The 18,081-nt window shown below is 28.4% G+C and overlaps 2 protein-coding genes across 5 annotated transcripts in view; one reads left to right on the top strand and one right to left on the bottom strand.

The window, feature by feature from the left end:
* Positions 1-3,122, top strand: part of LOC107454981 (uncharacterized) — a 39,429-nt gene extending 36,307 nt beyond the window's left edge. For 3 of the 4 annotated variants that reach the window (XM_071188459.1, XM_016072367.3, XM_043049504.2), the window contains 2 exons: positions 1,314-1,492; positions 2,771-3,122. In XM_071188459.1, coding sequence (XP_071044560.1) covers positions 1,314-1,492; positions 2,771-2,859 — 268 coding nt within the window. In that variant the 3' untranslated portion in view covers positions 2,860-3,122. The remainder of the gene's footprint in view (positions 1-1,313; positions 1,493-2,770) is intronic. The other variant, XM_071188458.1, reaches the window with a different exon arrangement.
* A 4,234-nt stretch (positions 3,123-7,356) lies between these two features.
* LOC107454980 (protein FAM199X) overlaps positions 7,357-18,081 on the bottom strand; it is a gene marked incomplete in the record, with an annotated part of 19,160 nt that continues 8,435 nt past the window's right edge. Inside the window, 4 exon segments of the mRNA XM_043049505.2 lie at positions 7,357-9,713; positions 12,273-12,418; positions 13,695-13,843; positions 16,166-16,298. Coding sequence (XP_042905439.1) covers positions 9,555-9,713; positions 12,273-12,418; positions 13,695-13,843; positions 16,166-16,298 — 587 coding nt within the window.

The following is an 18,081-nucleotide window of genomic DNA, read 5'->3' as shown; positions in this document are numbered from 1 at the left end:
ACCTCAAATCTGCTGTATTTTCTAAAATATTAATAGTATTAAGTAATTCTGGTGAGTTTGAAGAGAAAACTTGTTTTCATTTTTTGTAGATGTATTGTATAAAAAAAGCTGACATGGTTGCTATATTTGGAAATTTCTCTCTTTTTTTTGGCAGTCCTGATTTTGCCTCTTTTTACTTGTTTATCACTGTTCTTGTTTCAAGCCGTGCTTCATCATACTTAGTGTTTTCATGTTTTTCAATCAGCGAGATTAAATTCATTTCACAAATTATCATTTAGATTAAAATTCGAAGTTTGTATATTGTTGGCAAAGTAAAAAGTGTTCTCAAATTTTTCTCAAGTGACGATTCTTACATTTTGAAAAGACAGGTCTTCAAATGACGATTCTTATAAGAACTTTTTTTTTTAAACACTAATAATCTAGTAAAAAAAATACACGTATACAAGAAATACTACTCAAGAGTCTCAAAACACAATGATCATGTGAGCCAAGCATTTTTTCGTTCAAACTGAGCCCCTTGTCTTCCAGTCGTTTAAAAATGATTAGACTAGAAAAAAAGTGAGAAAGAAATAAAGTTCCGAAAGAGAAGAACATTAACATAATGTGTAAAAATTATTTATATAAATTTTTCGTAATGAATGTGTTCAGATTTCTGATTGTAAAGAGAAAAAAACAGGCAAGAATCAAAAAACAAATGCTTTGCTCTGTCTCAAGTGTCTGAAATGAAAGAAAGGGTGTTTAGTGTTGGTGCTGTAGCATTTATCGTGAAAACGTGAGCTCCATTTTCTGTATTTAGAACGTACGAGCTTAAGTCCAAAACAATAGTTGTGTGTTTATCTTGGTGACAGTAAAATACTCTAAAAATCGCCACCTGATCTCTTTATTTTGTGTATTGAAAAGTTGAAAATAAAACCTTTTAAGAAAATATAAAAAAATGTTCTTAAATCGAGATTAAATCACGATGACTCAGTCACTACGAAATTTCAATGTTTCGAGTCAACATTTATGAATAAATTGTAAATTATTTAAATAGTGGTAATAGTTTAAACCATTAAATCTGGTTTATAGAAGGGTTTTCTATTTCTCAAAGTCCATTAATGTTTTATTTAAAACAATAATTGTAAAAAAGTAGTGACTTGAAACCCTTCAGATTAATGAGTTTGTCTGAGAAGCCAAAATGTTGTTCATAGTCCGGCCCACAACATTTATAATTCAACTTCATAGGGATTAGTCAGTTTGGAAAATCACAATGTTTATATTTTTATTACGAAATTATAATATGTATTAGTTACCCTGAATGAGCTTTCTTTCAGGAATCGTAAGTTCTACAACAGAAACTTCCAGCCTGGCCAGGAACCTCCAACAACAGGAGATTCTCTAGAGCTAGAACAAGCTGGCCAACACTGTAGGATGTCAAAATTTCTCGCTGTTAGTACACCTTTATACGAGGCACCAAATCCTACTATACAAGTTACCAGTCCATCATTTACCGGTAAGTAAATTAAAACTTTATTTTAAATTATCTAACTTTGTAACAATTTGTTAATCATTTGTTGTCGCATATGTAACTTCTTCAATTATAAAATTCTATTTTTGTAAAAGGGCAACAAGTTTTCAGAAAGTTGCTGCTTTCGAGAAATAAATTCCTGTTAGTCTTATGCATTATCATATTATGAATGTGTGGAAGACGAATCAAAAGGCCTGTTTAGACGATCCAATTTCTTGGACAGAGATTGATTGATATTGATGGAAACTTGTCTTGCTTTGAGCTTTGATCGTGTAAACAAACATCCAAGAACTTGGTCCAACTTCTTGGACGATAGTAGAGCATGTTCTACTTTCCATCCAAGTTTTTTCTCTCTTAACCAATCAGCGTCTTAGGTTTTGTGACGTCAACAAGCAGGCAGCAAATTATGTCATTTTGTTGTCTGTTTTCATATATTTTAGTTCAAATAAATTGATCTGTTGCGGTTTATTTGTGTTATTATGATTTTATTTGAATTTATTTAGTAATTTTAAACTTATGTAAGTATTATTTTATAATGTTGAATATGAACAATGCGCATGCGCAAGTTTTTCTTTCAACGAATCAGCGACATTCAAGAACTTGGATAGTGTCAACGAATCATCCAATTTCTTGGACAGAGAAATCCGTCCAATTTCTCGGATTCAAGAAATTGGACCGTGTAAACAGGCCTTAACAAACAGCTAAATTGGTTTTGTATTAAGTTTTATTTTTAGTGTATATACAAGGTTCTAATAAGTTCTCATGCAAATACATATTCAACAAAATAGCCTTGTTTGAAAGTATTTTGAATTTATAATTGAAGCAAAAAATACAAATGCGAAATCCAGCATTTAGTTTTTACAAGCATTGGTAGGTGTATATGAATTCCTTGTGCAATCAGAGCCTGTAATCTTGCTAAATAATGCTCCATAATTGATTCAACTGAGTACACATCATTCAGTTTCTATAACATTACGCAAAATAATTTAATAGTTGAATAACTTTATGGAGAGCATAGGAGCAAATAATCTTTCGGCGAAAAGCTGGATTGTCACTTTATTTCACAATTGATCAGTTTAAGATTTATGGTTTATTCCAGAACAGTTCCTGACTATCGGAGAATGGTGTTTTTCCATCCTCATCATGACGCTCGTGCCTATTTGTTTTATAAAATCTTTGCATAAGCTCTTAATATTTCATATTTAATTATTATTGGACTCTTGCAATATTTTATTTTCCCCAATTACGGTTTATTTCTTACAGGTTCAAGCATAGATTATGATTCAACATTTGATCGAACTCCATATGACTCTGAAGTTTCAATTGAGAGCGGTATTGCACCAAAAGTTTAGATTGTTCAGTTACATTCTTTTAAAATTTTAGTTTAGTTTTTACAATTTTGTGAAATTTGTTAATTGTATTGTTAAAATTCCAAAAACAAATAGGCACAGTTTAAAAAAAATTGTGCCTAATTTTAGAATGTTCATCAATGAATTTGTTTTACAATTTAAAATTGTTTTATATATAGATGTTTTTAAATTAAAATTTTAACCTTTATGTAGTTTTAAGTTGTTCAATGCAAAGCTTTTTAAAAAATAAAATGTTTCAAACTGAATTTCTTATTTTTTTCTTTTAAAAACTTTCAAACCTGATTTAACCTTTAATAAAATAATGAGCTTATAATCTGAAAACAACCGTATATCAATGTTAACTTTGCCATAAGAAATTAAAATCAAGGTCACAACACGAAACTCTTAATCGTTTACATATAATAATGCAAAATATACTCGTACCCTGTACAGAATGATAGATCGAAAAAGTGGAAATGTTTTGAATCTTTTTGTGGTAAGTAAAATTTTTAACTACCATCATAAAAGGCATATATCTTAATGTAACTCTGAATCTAAGGGGACAAAAATTTCGAAAATTTGACTAAAAATGTATCAAATTTAAAGAATATCGCAGTTTGATCGGTTCATGATAGTGCTTAAAAGTTAATTTCTTAACAAAAATATTATCTTTTGTTGGATCAACAGCACCGAAGTTTGGATTAGTCTATTAAGGAGGCAAAAAGACAGCAATTTAGAATGTTAAATTCTGCCTCCCTTAATGAACTAATGTAAATTTTGGTGCCGTTGATGCGTCAGAAAATATTAACCAGTTAAAGACGCACGTCATGTATAAATTCGAAATTTCAATTAAATAAAATTAGAAAATTTAATATTTCCTTAATATTATAAATAACACCCCTTGAGTGTTTTATTTTTCGGAAGGGGAGCTCGTGGCCCAAAACTAATTACATACGTAAGCCGAGACTTGAACGGCCAGAGTTGATTTGCGAAGAAATTTCGTTAGACCAATGCTTGTTCAAGCATAGCAGGCCAATCTTTGCCCTGCTTATTGGTAACGCAACTCTACCAGGCAGAGTCCAAGATATTCTTGAATTGAATATAAGAATCTATCAAATTCTCTGCTGCTTCTTATGCTGTATTTCATTTTTTGACAATTCTTAACAAGTTTTTAATAACAGTTAACCTTTTGGAAATTTTAATTTCTTATTGCATAAAAATTTAATACTTTCTAGTTTTTCGTTCTTACATTGTTTATTAATTATATTATGAATTTTCGTAAAATTTATAATATGACAATTTGCCCTTCGTTCGACGTGTATACACGTTCCTTGATTTAAATTCCGCGTCCTGTGGGGTAATTCTAAAATTAAATTCCACGCTTAAACTGGCTAAATTATAATTCTAAAATTTTGAACAGATTTTCGTTTTAAGAAAGAGTAACTTCTAAGCTTTAAGCGCTAATGTAAACCGATCAAAAATCTGCTATGAATTTTTATTTTTAGTCATATTTTCAAAAGTTTTGGCTCATTATGCCCACAGAAGCGATTGATAAGATCTTCCATACTTCTTTGATGGTAGTTTACAACTTTTCCACACAACCACTGAGAGACAAGCTGTCTCAATTCAACGTATTGTTATAGTACGGGAGATTATGCAGGTTAGATGGAAGGTTTATCCCTTTGACACAAATGGGACACCGGTGTCCCTTTTCTGACGCTCTAAGTACGACCTTTATATTTTGGTATATTTAATTATAAAACAGTTTGATAGTTAATAAAAAAATATATTAGATAATCGGAATCATATTTGCACTAAACATAAAATTCAAAAAAAGTAGCTTGAAATTTTTTTTTTTTATTTCCTTCCTATTCAATAATTGATTTTGTAAATTAAAAAAAAAAACAATGATAAATTAAAGCTTCCTTCATTTAAATAACTGCAAACAAGTGAAAATTTGGATACGAACAGTCAGTTCATACTTAAATAAATGTTCGATCTGCGCCAATCTATCTCTATTTCATAACCTTAAATTGTTATAATTCTAAATATATTTTTCTCTTATTTTGGCTTAAATTAATTGGAACAAAATAATAAAAAATTTAAATCAAAACCATGAAAAATATGTTTAATGAAAATTCAGCATCTAAAGATTAATGGAATCGTTGCCTCACTGGAATCTTTTCGCGGCACTTTTAACCTAGATAATCAGTCATCAGATAGATTCATAACTTTTATCAGTATACGTGTTGCTGTAACGCTTTTAACATTCTCAAAGAATGCAAATGTTGAATTTTATCACTTAAGTATAACAGGAATGAAAGTACCAGTTAGCCAAAAAAGCTGAATTCTACATAAACACAATCAAACATTATGAAGTTAATAAATGTATGGAGCTTAAAAAGCTTTGAAAAAAGCTGAATTCAGAGTAAAAGCTGAAAACTTTCATGCCTGGTATAAACACATATTTTAGGTATTTTCTTAAAGCCAATTAGTATGGTTATCAGATAGAAATCTTTAATTTGTAGTCTGAATAAATGAGTATGCTTAAGCAAAACCATGTGTGAATCCGTGATAATCAACAATTATTTTTATCTTCCTCAAACTGTCACTTTTTACAAAGTTATATCTTTAAATTTCTTCTAAAAAAGGTTCGTAAATCAAATTGCGAACAGCTTTTATTACGCATTTTAGAATGCAATAGTCTTTTTACAACAAGTTTCCTCCTTTAGCAAAATTTTTAATCAATGTTAAATAACACTCAAAATATTCTTTTTTTTTAACAAAGTGTTTATCTCTCTATTACCGAATTTTCAGGGGTTTATCTCTTAATAAAATTTTCCTAGTTTTTAGAATTTTTCAGTCGTTAATATTTTCGATTTTCGTTACAATTAGCCCAACGATGATACAAAATTGGATTCCATGTGAAGGAAAATTTCTAAATTCCAAACACTCATTTAAACTCTGCATAACTTCCTTCTTATTTAAGTCATATTTATATATACATACTTTTGAACTTATCAAACTACAAATGTCGTAACATTTACTTAATTCTCTAGCTTCCGTGAAACAAAATTTTTCCTATAGCGAATATTTCAACCGGAACCAGTCTATTTAGTTATAAAGAAGTTCTTTTTTTTATTATAAGCCCTTTGCAAGCAAGCACTATATTATTCTCAGCCAAGTCCGTTTCTTAGCAGCTGTAGGGGGAAATTAAGTAACGACTGAAAAAATCCAAATATTTATCAATTTTTCCAGTTGCCTTTTAAGGGATGTCAACTTGTTAACAAAATTTCCCTTGATAAACTGTGGAATTATTCCTTATTAATGTATATTAGTCTAATTGAAAATTTGGACCTTCAAAATTCACCAGTCACTTTGCAATGTGCCAGACTTATAGATAGTAAGTACACTTAGTATCTACTTAGCCTGACAGTTTTCAGGCAATGAAACCCCTTTATGTTAACTAGAGAATATACAAATTATGGCTCAATGAACCTGGTTTATTTTAGCCGTGTGCTACAGTCCTGAAAAGGGAAGGCTTATCGCTGAGATGTGAGTGAAATATAGGAGGCTTAGTAAAACGAATCCAAACAGAAGGAATAAGTTAAAATTAAAACTAGTGCCAGATCACTATTCAAAGCACAGGCAGAGGACAAGGCTCCTTGCAATAAGGCTGAGTAATTCCTCGCACATTTTCTTATTAGCCTAAAGCTATATTGGCTGATTGTAATAAACCTAAAAATTATCCGGCTGAATTAAAATTATTAAACTTCCAAATAGTCCAGCCTATTAAAAAAAATTACAAAAGTTAAAAAGTACTAATAAAGCCAGATATGTACAAAAAGGCGTCCAGCAGTGGACTGATCGTTAAGACACGGTTCCCAGCAGATCACCGAAGTCCAGCATCACTGACTGAGGTCAGTGTGCGGATGAGTGACCGAAGGTGTGTGGTATTGGTCCTCGTAAACTGTTCTGCCCCTTAAAGTGCTAGACTTCGCGTGCAGGTCGTCGGGCTACCGAAGCGGGGTGCCATCCCATCTGCAGAGAATCAAAATTGTGATTTCATGTCTTCGGATCATCCTCAGACCGTCAACAGCCCATTGTGCAGCGTAAATGAACTACAACAACGTACAAAAAGGCGAATAATTAGATTATGAACTGCAATAAAATTGCACATGAAATATCGGAAAATTGACGAGTTTGTGGTTAGGTTATATATCTAGAGAAGAATGGATTTTTGACTTGCCTTCATAGAAAAAGCTTTGCTTTTTATGACTATTCAAAGCTGGTACCTCCTGATGACGTCAACTTTGATTGTCATATTTTTTTTTCAATGTTTTTACTAATTTTTCTTTATTGTCTCATTTGTTTAAATCCTCTTGGTTTCTCTGCTGCTAAGCGTATTTTTTCCATTTGGATGTTCTAATTTCATTGATTTTTTGAATTCGTTTCTAGAGATGCTCATTTTGCTCTAATAGCGAGAAAGAAACAACTCAATAGGAAACAGAACATTTTAATCATAAAATTTACAAAAAGTACAAAACTGTAGTGTACATTAAAATACCAAAACGCCAAGCATTTTTATAAAGAAAGAAAATTAGTTGAAATTTCTAATAGATATGACAGAATTACTCAGAGAAATTTACATAATCAAAATATAACAAGGGAATGTACTGAAAGTGCTAACCTTATTTTTTATATATACTTTCTAATACATGCGTGAAAGATTCCATTTTATACCTATTTTAAAAATCTTCATAATCAATACAAAACCTTTTTCACACATCATCTAACACAAAGAAATTTAATTTCCATGTAAAACTTCAGTCACTTTTTTGAATTTATTAAAAACAAAGTTCTTGAAACATGCTTTGAACTCTTAAGCACAAAGCATAGCATAATTCATTAATTGTATAACTTAGTAAATGGTAGTTTTAATTGTAAAACTTATTAAGAATGTAATTAGTTTCATGCAATATATATAGAACGATTCTGCAGACAGAAAACCCAATAAGCACTGAAGATCTTATTTTCATCTTTAATTATTAAACATATACAATAGGATTTGTTACTCTGTCTATGAATAGCTAATACTCTACCTAAAATTCAGGTAATTTAAATTTCAGAAAATTATCATGAAAAACAAACACTTCTAGAAATCACAACAGATAGTTAAGTAGATATGTTTAAAATGAAAAATTCAACTTTTAACAGAGTAAAAATTTTATAAAAATATCTCACTTTGTTATATAACTACTTAAATTTATAGCTTCATTATCAGACTGTACTGTTAATACCTATGTATCATGGAAATAGTTATCTCCACTAATTTTAAACATATTTGACGTTTGCAAGCTATCAATCACTGAAGTAAAAATATTTGAAACATCTTAACTAAGTCACATTTCAAAGGTTGATATGAGCGATTAATCAACAAAAAAAAATTTACATCAATGCAGACTCCAACTATTTGAAGCTGTGGTGAAATATTTTTTCCTGTGTCAAAAATATTTTAAAATTAATGTATTTTGTCTATATGACTTCATATATTTACAGTAGAATACCAATTAACTAGACTGAAACTGATCCAGATAATTGAACATATAATATATCTATGCATATACACACATATACATAGATATATATCTGTTTAAATTCCGTGTGTTTAGTGATGTACAAAATTCTTTAATCCTAATTTATAAATACATAAAACTTGCTACCTCAAGGAAAAATATTTTCTGAAATAACAGAATACCCGTAGCAGTTGGAGTTCGTCAACGGTTACACTAAGTAAATATGCTAAGTTTAAACTCATATATTTTGCAAAGTAAAATTGGCCATAATTACAAATTTTTACTAAAAGTAATTAAGGAGGAATAGTACAATTTTTACTTTTCTCTTGCTTGATCACAAACTTCTAATCGCATATCAAATGGTATATACAAATGTACAAAATGGGAAGACCATCAAAAATGTCCCACAATGGCATAATTTACAAAATTGATTGATATATATAGGTAAAATTATTTCTCAAAGATCTAAATGGAAAAATGTAATCTAATTTCCTATTAAAATAAAGGCAAACACCTTTTCTTTATTTAGATTAAGTGTTCATTTGAATATTTACACCAAACATTCCATACTCTAATCAGCAAATTTAAATCTCACTATTTTCAGGAAGATGGTGAAAATATTTTTGATTGACAATTGGAAAATGTAAGACATGATTATTACATTGATGTAAAATGTGCACAAATACAGTGCCTCCAGTTTAATAAATCACCTTCATTTCAAATACTTAAATTTTTTTTAAATTTTGAATTATTAACTATACCTACTTGTGATAATGCATGATCATAATTAATAAAAAAAAGTTAAAACTGAAAAATTAACTCGAAAGTGAGCTTGCTTTAAGTAATATTTTGGCGAATGTGAATTTTATTAAAGGCAGTCACTGTAATGAAACTCATTTGTACCAGCACCCTATTTTGATTCTAAATAATTTACTTTGAACCTGTGTTCTAAGTAAATGTTATCGTTGTTATAAATGTTATTTAAAACTATGAATTCTTTCGTTTTAAAAGACAAATATAATGCTTGAGCTTGATATTTTTAAATAAATTAAACAAGTGGATGAATGTACTTCTGTGATGAGCCATTGATGATTACTTGAATTTTAACTAAATGATAGAAATTTATTCCAATATATTAACATCTTCATCCTCTTCTAAACTACTAAATTTAACAACTTTTTCATAAACAAAGAGTCCACTCTTCTCCTCTTTTCTTCCTTGCCTTTGCTGTTTTCTTTTTAATTTTCTAAACTCATCAGTTTCTGGGAAATTTTTTTCTTTCTGTAACAAAAACTGTATTTTTTAGTAAATTGACAATACTTTGAAGTTTTATTTTCAACCTAAGCTAACTCAAACTAGGAAAATTATAAAAGATTACCAAACATATATTTAAAGTGATTTATTATATTATCTATTATAAAAAGTTTACTAAGTTGAAGTGTTCCTGAGAAATCTAATTTAAAATAGGGATGTAACGAATATTCGGCCCTTTTGCCGAATATTCGGCCTAGCCGAATGCTGAAGTCATTCGGCCGAATATGATTAGATATTTGGCTGAATAAATTCATAATAATAAAGAAAGATATTTTTTTAAATGTGCTTTTAAATATATTTAATCATGAATATTGCAGAGTTACATTTCACTGCATTAATTATTAGAAAATCTAACATTTACTCAATTTAAGTTGTATAATACATAAGTGTACTTAATAATGTTACATAAATAAAAACGTTTTCTTGTTGCAAATTTATCATCATATGTATTTATACAAGCATTGGAATCTTTTACATTAAAATGCAAATATATATAGTTTGTTAAATAGAAGTATGAATACTATCTGAAATATAGAAAGTTTTAAAAAGCAAATTTGTTAATATTTATTTCATTTTTAATTTAAAATTTGAAAATTATTTAATTACAAAATTTAAATTTCAAAAGCGAAACTTTTTAAAAAGTTCTTAATTTTCTGAGTTTCAATAATTTTTCTGACAAAGAAAGTTAAGAATACATTTAACAGTAGTAATGAGTTCTTATTTTAAATAAAATAGCATATAAATTACAAGTTTAACTATAACTAAAATATGCTATTATTAATTATTTAGATTTATAAAAGCCATATTGTCTTGTTATTGGCATCAAGATATTTAAATTATTACAAAAAATAAATCAAGTTGTTAAAATCTTTTTAAATATATTAAATAGATTAAAAAAGCAATTTTGTTAATTTTTATTTCATTTTTAATCTAAAATTTGAAAATTACTTTAATTACAAAATTACAATCAAAAAAGAAATTTTTTGAAGTAAGTATTCGGTATGCAGACTAAAATTTGGCCGAATACTCTGTATTCGGCCCCATCACTATTTGTTACATCACTAATTTAAAAAAGTCTTTTACTCCAATTGCGTTCAAATTTGTATTAATGCTAATTGGGATGCTGGATTTTATTAAATTATTTCTTTCTTATGTGTTTGTTGTAAATGAGCAAAAAAAACTTTTGATCTTATGATAGAATATTTACGTTCTAGAACTCAATCTTAATGATTTAAGGGGGTAACCTCAAATATGCTAATACATTTGTGCAGATATTTCAAAATGAAACATAGCGTACTTTCTCTGAATAAACATACCTTTTTTCAACAAATTCAAATTTCTGACCCTCAAAATAAGAAGGGTTTTGCAATCTGAGAAATATTATCCCAATAGTTTGGTCAGGAGAGTGGTCCAGAGTTAGGTTATTAATGTTCATTTTACTTTTAGCATATTTACCAATCCATATCCAAAAAAATTTTACCCACAGTTAAAACAAATTTATTTATCAAGATGAATTCCATACTAAATATAACTTCAAAAAAATAATTACTATTTTTTTAATTTTATTTAGTAATAGTATAAAAAATTTTGAATTGTAAGGTACACAATTTTTTACATCATTTTAAAAAAAGCAATTTTAAATGGATAAATACAAACATTGAGCAAAATCAGTGAAATAGTTTCTGATAAATCGAATTTAGAAAATGCTGTATTTTTAAAATTAGATTTCTCGGGAATTATTTGACAGATTTCACTCAAATTTTGCCATTTAAAATTACATTTTCAAATGTATACTCTACAATTCAAAATTTTTTTTAACTCTTACTTAATAAAATATAGTAAATTTTACTTTTAAGTTATATTTTGAACAGAATTATCTTTGGCTTAATCAAATTTTACAATCACTTGCAAAATCTTATTAATTCTTTATAAAAGTTCTAGTGATATGGTGAAATACGCAAAAAAGGTCAAGTTAACAACACTCACCTGATTAAACTAATGGGGCCATATTTCCCAGATTGCCTATGTACCAGGGATCATAAATCAGTGTCCGAAAAAAGGTATGTTTATTCAGAGAAAGTGTGTTTTGTGTCAGATTTTATAATTGAAAATACCTTCTACACTAATTAGCATATTTGAGGTCATCCCTTCAAACTTTTAAGATTGAGTCCCAGAACGTGAATATCTGATCATTAGATCAAAAATTATTCAGGGTGGTCAATTTTTATTTTGTGCACTGTACATAGACCATATCAAGGATGCATTGGGCTACTGAACAGTGCACCTTTAACATCAGTTTTCTAGTTGACTTAATATAATTATACCATATTACATTGAAAAAATATGACTCAGACATTAAGCACGAGTGATAGTTTAACAAATAATGAACAAGCTGGAAGTATTATCTTAGAAATATTCAACAGAAGCTAGTAGTCCATTTTGGACATTTGCAGAAACCTCATATTTCTTATTTTTTAGAATCCATCTAAAATTAATACTTGCTTAAATTTCAAATCATATTCTTACTTTTTGTCTAGGTTTCTTAGATGTTCTTGACACAGAAGAATTTGATTTTCCTGCTTTTGAGGACTTCCGAGATTTTACAGGCCTTTTATGTCTTTTAAAATATTCTTGAATTTTTTTCCACTTTGTGTCATTTAATAAGGAAACATCTGAAATGGAATAATACATTTTTTTTAAAAATCAGCAAATAATCTTGTTGCTAATTACTAACTAATTTTATAGACTTTAAAACCAATTTCATCCCCTTTAAAACAAACAAATATAGTTCTAAATGAAACTTTTTACTAGTCAATATTATAATTGAATAAGGTTTAAAATTTTGACACAGATTATTACAAGATCTTAGATTACAAAATAATTAGCACAAATAAATACCAGGTGTCCAAAAAATGACTGATGGGTTTTGAAAATCGATTTTTTAAAAAAAAAAGGATGGTTTTGAACTCTGGAATTTCATCCCACCAAATGACACGTTTTGTTAAAATTCTTACTAATAGCTAGTTTTGCATAATTGGAACAGTAGTAATACTTATTAAATCTGAACAATGGGATACATGATGGTCTGGGAAACACCTCTAAAGATTATCCAAAGACATGGCACCACAATTTTGATTCTCTGCCGAGAACATAACTCTCACACTTTGGTAACCCTACGACCTATGAGGAAAGTGGAGTACAGTACAGAACCATTTATCTGATATCCAGAGAGACGGGGGAAATTTTTGCTCAGTTTTCCCACCATTTAAAACTAATGGTTGAGGAGGGAAAGCAGAAATTTGACTGATCCTTGAAGCTGAGGGTTGAGGTTTCTCTCTGTTTGACCAGAGAAAACTTCAATATTTCTTCCATGACCTTGAAGATCTGAAGTCCAGAGGGGCAGGGAGGGAACAAATGTTTTATTTTCTCCTGTGTGTCAGAGAGAATCAGTGGTTCTCTGATAAGCTGAAGAATACACATTTTTCTTTGCAAAAATATATCTAAAAAAGTCATTTAAATGTGGGGGAAATTTCATACCAAACATTTTGGAGAAACAATAGGCAGAGTATTTTTTGCATCTCTGACCCAACTACTCCAAAAAATTTATTGTCCGGGCCAAAAATTCATTGTTAATTTCCTAATTCATAAACAAATCACTGTTCTAAACTCTATAGGCAATACTAAACAAGATGGCATAAGGTAAACAATATGTTATAAAACAAAAAAATTTTAATTTTATCAATCTCATAGAACAATATTGAATTTTTTGCTACATGTTTTACATATCCAATTACAAATATGGAGCATTGAACGCATGCTCTAAAGCTTTAATTGAAAAACAATGTCAGAACATATAAGGTTTTTAATCAAAATTGAATGGTTACATGAAAATTTGGAGAACAGAATGCTATGGCTTTAGATTTAATAAAATATATGTAAGCAACATACCTAGAGTGAATTCTGTCATTTCAGCAGAAATTTCAACACCTGGTTTCATAATTCGTATTACTTCAATTTGTTCTGCAATTCCCATTCTACAAGCTGTATCTGATATTTCTAGTAATGTCTTGTTTTGCTCCTCAGCAGTCATACTTGACCTAAAATATTTAATTAAAATTAAATTATAAGACATTAATAAAACCAGATAATTTCAATTTAAAAGGATTCTCTATTTAAAAGAGGACTTTAATTTACATTCATACACATTATCTCAATAAGTTTTATAGGTTACCAAAAATTAAACAGTAAGATCATAAGTACAATAAGTTCAGAATTTAGGATTACCATGATTTTAATTTGTTACTACAGTAGGGAACCGATTATCTGGAACGATCGGGACCATCGCTATTCCGGATAACTGATTTTTCCGGTTTTCTGAATCGATACAAAAAGCCGTTTTTTTTTATTGTAAAAACCAGCTAAAAAAAAATTAAAAATTTCGGTAATAATCTTTAAAAAAAAGAAAAAACGATGAAGTAATACACTAATGATTATTTCCAAAATGATGGTAAGATGAACATCTTTCAAAAAAGAAAGAAAAATCCTAAAATCTTATGAGGGAAAAAACATTTTTTTTAAAAAATGGCGGAAAAATGTATAGAATTTTGTTCCGGTTTTTTTGCTTTCTGATTTCCGGATAACGGATTCTGTACTGTACTTTAAGGAAAAGAATAAAAATATTCATAACATAACCAATAGGAAAACAAAATATGGATTTTTATTAATATAAGAATCGTGCTAAATCTGATGCTAAATAATATCTTAAGAAATATTTAGGTGTGATGAATAAGTGAGTAAATAACAGATTTGAGCTGCAACTTAAGAAAATGTAGGCTTGCCATTTCATCAAACTTATAAAAAATCTGGATTTTTTTTTTGCATAGAAGCAAACACTTCAAAATGTAAAGATTCATTAACAAGGGTGATTATCTGGGTGAACATTAAAAATAATTGTTACAATTATATTTTAAATTATAAGTAGGCCAGATACAAAATATATTTTAACTTTTTCTTCACAAATTAGTGCTGTCAACTCTTAAAAATGAATCACAAATGTGAATAGCAATGCAAGAGTTTTAAACTGCATGAATAAGAAATGTCATAGTAAATATTTAAAATTACAAGAATACAAATCTTGAAATTTGATTTTAAAATCCATTGAATACCAATAACAATTTTGATTTTTAAATAGCATGAATATCAATATAGATGTCCAATTTTAAAACACCTACGTTCGAATTCAGATTTGTAATTATTTAAATCACCTGAATACAAATTGAGATGTTAGTTTTCTAAATCATGAAGTGCAATTTTAAAATCTGGTAAATATAAATCAATGTTTTATTTTTATACCATGTAAATACGAAAAATACATGAAATACATGAAGTGTGAATATCCATGTAAATACATGAAATTAATTTTTAAACTGGGAGAATACAAATTGCTATGCTTTATTTTAAAAATCACATGAAGAATTAAAATTAGCAATCAGCAATTGTGCTTCCCACTAAATTTTTGTTATACTTTTATTTTAATGGCATGCCCAATTCAACTAATAACTGTAATTACTATTGATTTCAATTAATTTACTTTTATGACTCTTCCAACTTCCTTTTAACAAATCAAGCCAAATAATTTGACATTCTTATAAGCACCATTTATCATTTATTAAGCCGGGTAAATAATCATCTTTCTTTTTGTTATAATGTTGTAGATGTTAATCAGATTTTTCTATTAGAAAACTTAATTTAATGACCCTTAGTACCTTTACTTACTAATACTTACTACTTATTTGCAAAAATTTTTATGTATTTGAAATCGTATGGAATTTTAGACTATAGTAATAATTTAGCATTTAAATATAATTTTACAAATTTTTAACATAAATATTGCTTTTAGACAGAACTTTTGAGGGAGTAACTTTTCATAATAATACACAGAATAATATTGAAAAGTTGTGACAACAGCATTACTGAGTAACTAATTAGAAAATAAATTTACAATAATTTGTAGAGTTCATCTTCTAGTAAAATATTTTAACTTCGGGTTAAAAAAAATTAATGCTATTTTATTTCTGTTAAAATAGTATGATAAAAGAATTCTAGAAAAGTAAAATAATTTGAACAATTTATGTCATTACTTTAAAATATTTCAAAAAACTGTCAAGAACAGATGATTTCATTGTTTATTAACTAAATTTTGACCGTTTTACACATTACATGAACATTTAACACAGAAACACTGAATTAAGAGAACTATATTTTAGAAAAATGGAGAATAACTAGCTTAGCAGACAACTTGTAGTAATATTTGTGGACTAATATATAAATTTACAAAATTCTATATCCTAATAACACACAACACTGTAACCAAATCTTACAATACAAGAAATATTCTAAGATCATTTAAATGTTCTTACCAAGATTTAATGGATTCTTGTGAACATGCAGATCTTTTCTTCTTGGAAAGAGTTACATTTGATTTATTTAAATTGCTGGGATATGTACTGGATTGATTATAGTTATCTATGTGAGAAAAGCTTGAGTATAGATCTGTAAATATAAAAAAACATCATGTAATAATTATTTCGTCTATTAATATTTACTATGGTCTTAGGTTTTACCTTCTATTTAACATACAAACTGCTTCATATATAATAAGATAAAAACACTTAAAACTAACCAAACAGAAAGGATAAATAAAAGAAACGTCAACAGGAATATTAAAACCAGAGACAAAGCAGGATACAATGAGATCAACTGAATTCAAAAAAGAATATCTTAAAACTATTGAATAAGAACTAATTTATTACATACGAAATTTAGTACGAATGGAAAATAAGAAAGAAAAAAACAAAGATGGTCGAGGAAACAAAACGTATCACTTATAAAAAGAGAAAGCTGCAATCTGCTTGTTAAAATAATAGTCTGCTTTTAGTAATAAATAATTGTAAGTTTATGTATAAACTCTTCTGCTTTTACTTCTCTTACCAACTAGAAAAAATATTAAAAAAACTATTTTTTAATGTGTGATGTTTCTTTAATGCTTAAAATGCATGATAAAAATTGACAACTTTTATAAGCAGACAAATTTTAATGACAGCAGATTTGATTCCACATCTGGCAAAACATGCAAATGATACCGCAAACCTTTGAGGAATCTGGATTGATACAATTAAAAAATATAATTTTTTTTAAGATATCAAATAAATATCATGGTTTATACAGAGATCAGAAGAAATCCAAGGAGTCCAAAATTAAAAAACGTAGCATAAAAAATAACAAGACAGTTTAGATATTTTTATCTAGCACTTTTGAAATAAATTTTGACTTTGTCAAACTTCACCAAGAAAAATAAATAAAGCTATCACTTTCACACATAAATATTTTTTTCAGCTTCAAATATTTTAATAATTCTTGTTAAAGCACATAGTGTTAAGTGACGCCAGAGGGCGTATGGGCCAGAGGGAAAATAGTACCGTATTTTTCGGCGAAAGCGCCGCTTCGTCGCAAGCGCCGCACATCGATAAAATTGAAATTTTTAAAAAAAAAGTTATTGTAAGCGCCGCAATGGCGCTAAACCGGGCATATCAGCATCCTTTTAGAAGAGACCTTTAAATTACCATTTAGAATATCTGCATAATAAAAAATTAAATTTTTTTATGCATTTCATAAAGTAAAGTTTTAATTTCTAAATTATAATAAAAAACTTCTTTTTCAGCAAAAAAAAAAAAGAAAACAACAAAATGATATAAAATAAAGTTGTTCTTACCAGTTGGCACCGTGCCAAAGAACAGAAGAACAGCAAAAAAATTATTTATAGGTGCAGTAGCTACGCTGAACTGATTACAGAAATCAGTAAAACAATGTAATAAGAAAAGTAAAATAAAAATTTATTATATGAAAAATTTTAAAATAAAAAGATTTTAAAATTTATTACCGTTAACAATTTGAGGAAAAACTAATACATAATAACGAAACAGCTAATAATAACGAAATAACTAACAATAACAAGAATAATAAATAACTAAACAAGCCCCAAAAAAATTCTGAAGGAATGAGAGAAGAGGAAATAAGTTTCACTTTCACAATCTTAGGGGGTGGAATTTTAGTGGGTAGAATGCCCTCTCCTTCAATGGAAATAACCCAATGTGACTCAACTTAGAAAGAGAGAAGAAAATGTTTAAAAGAGGGGTGTACCCCACCTCCTCCACGTGTCATTTCTATTGGAGCTGATTAGGAGAAATCAATCAGTTATATTTTAAAGGGGTTGGGGAAAAGAAAAGGGTATGGGACCCCTAATCCAGCATTCCAAAATTCAGCACTTAATCTGATC

This window comes from Parasteatoda tepidariorum, chromosome X2 (assembly GCF_043381705.1).
Source record: "Parasteatoda tepidariorum isolate YZ-2023 chromosome X2, CAS_Ptep_4.0, whole genome shotgun sequence".
NCBI classification, from domain to species: domain Eukaryota; kingdom Metazoa; phylum Arthropoda; class Arachnida; order Araneae; family Theridiidae; genus Parasteatoda; species Parasteatoda tepidariorum.
The sequence above is the reverse complement of the archived record's forward strand: the minus strand, read 5'-3'. Positions and strand labels throughout refer to the sequence as shown.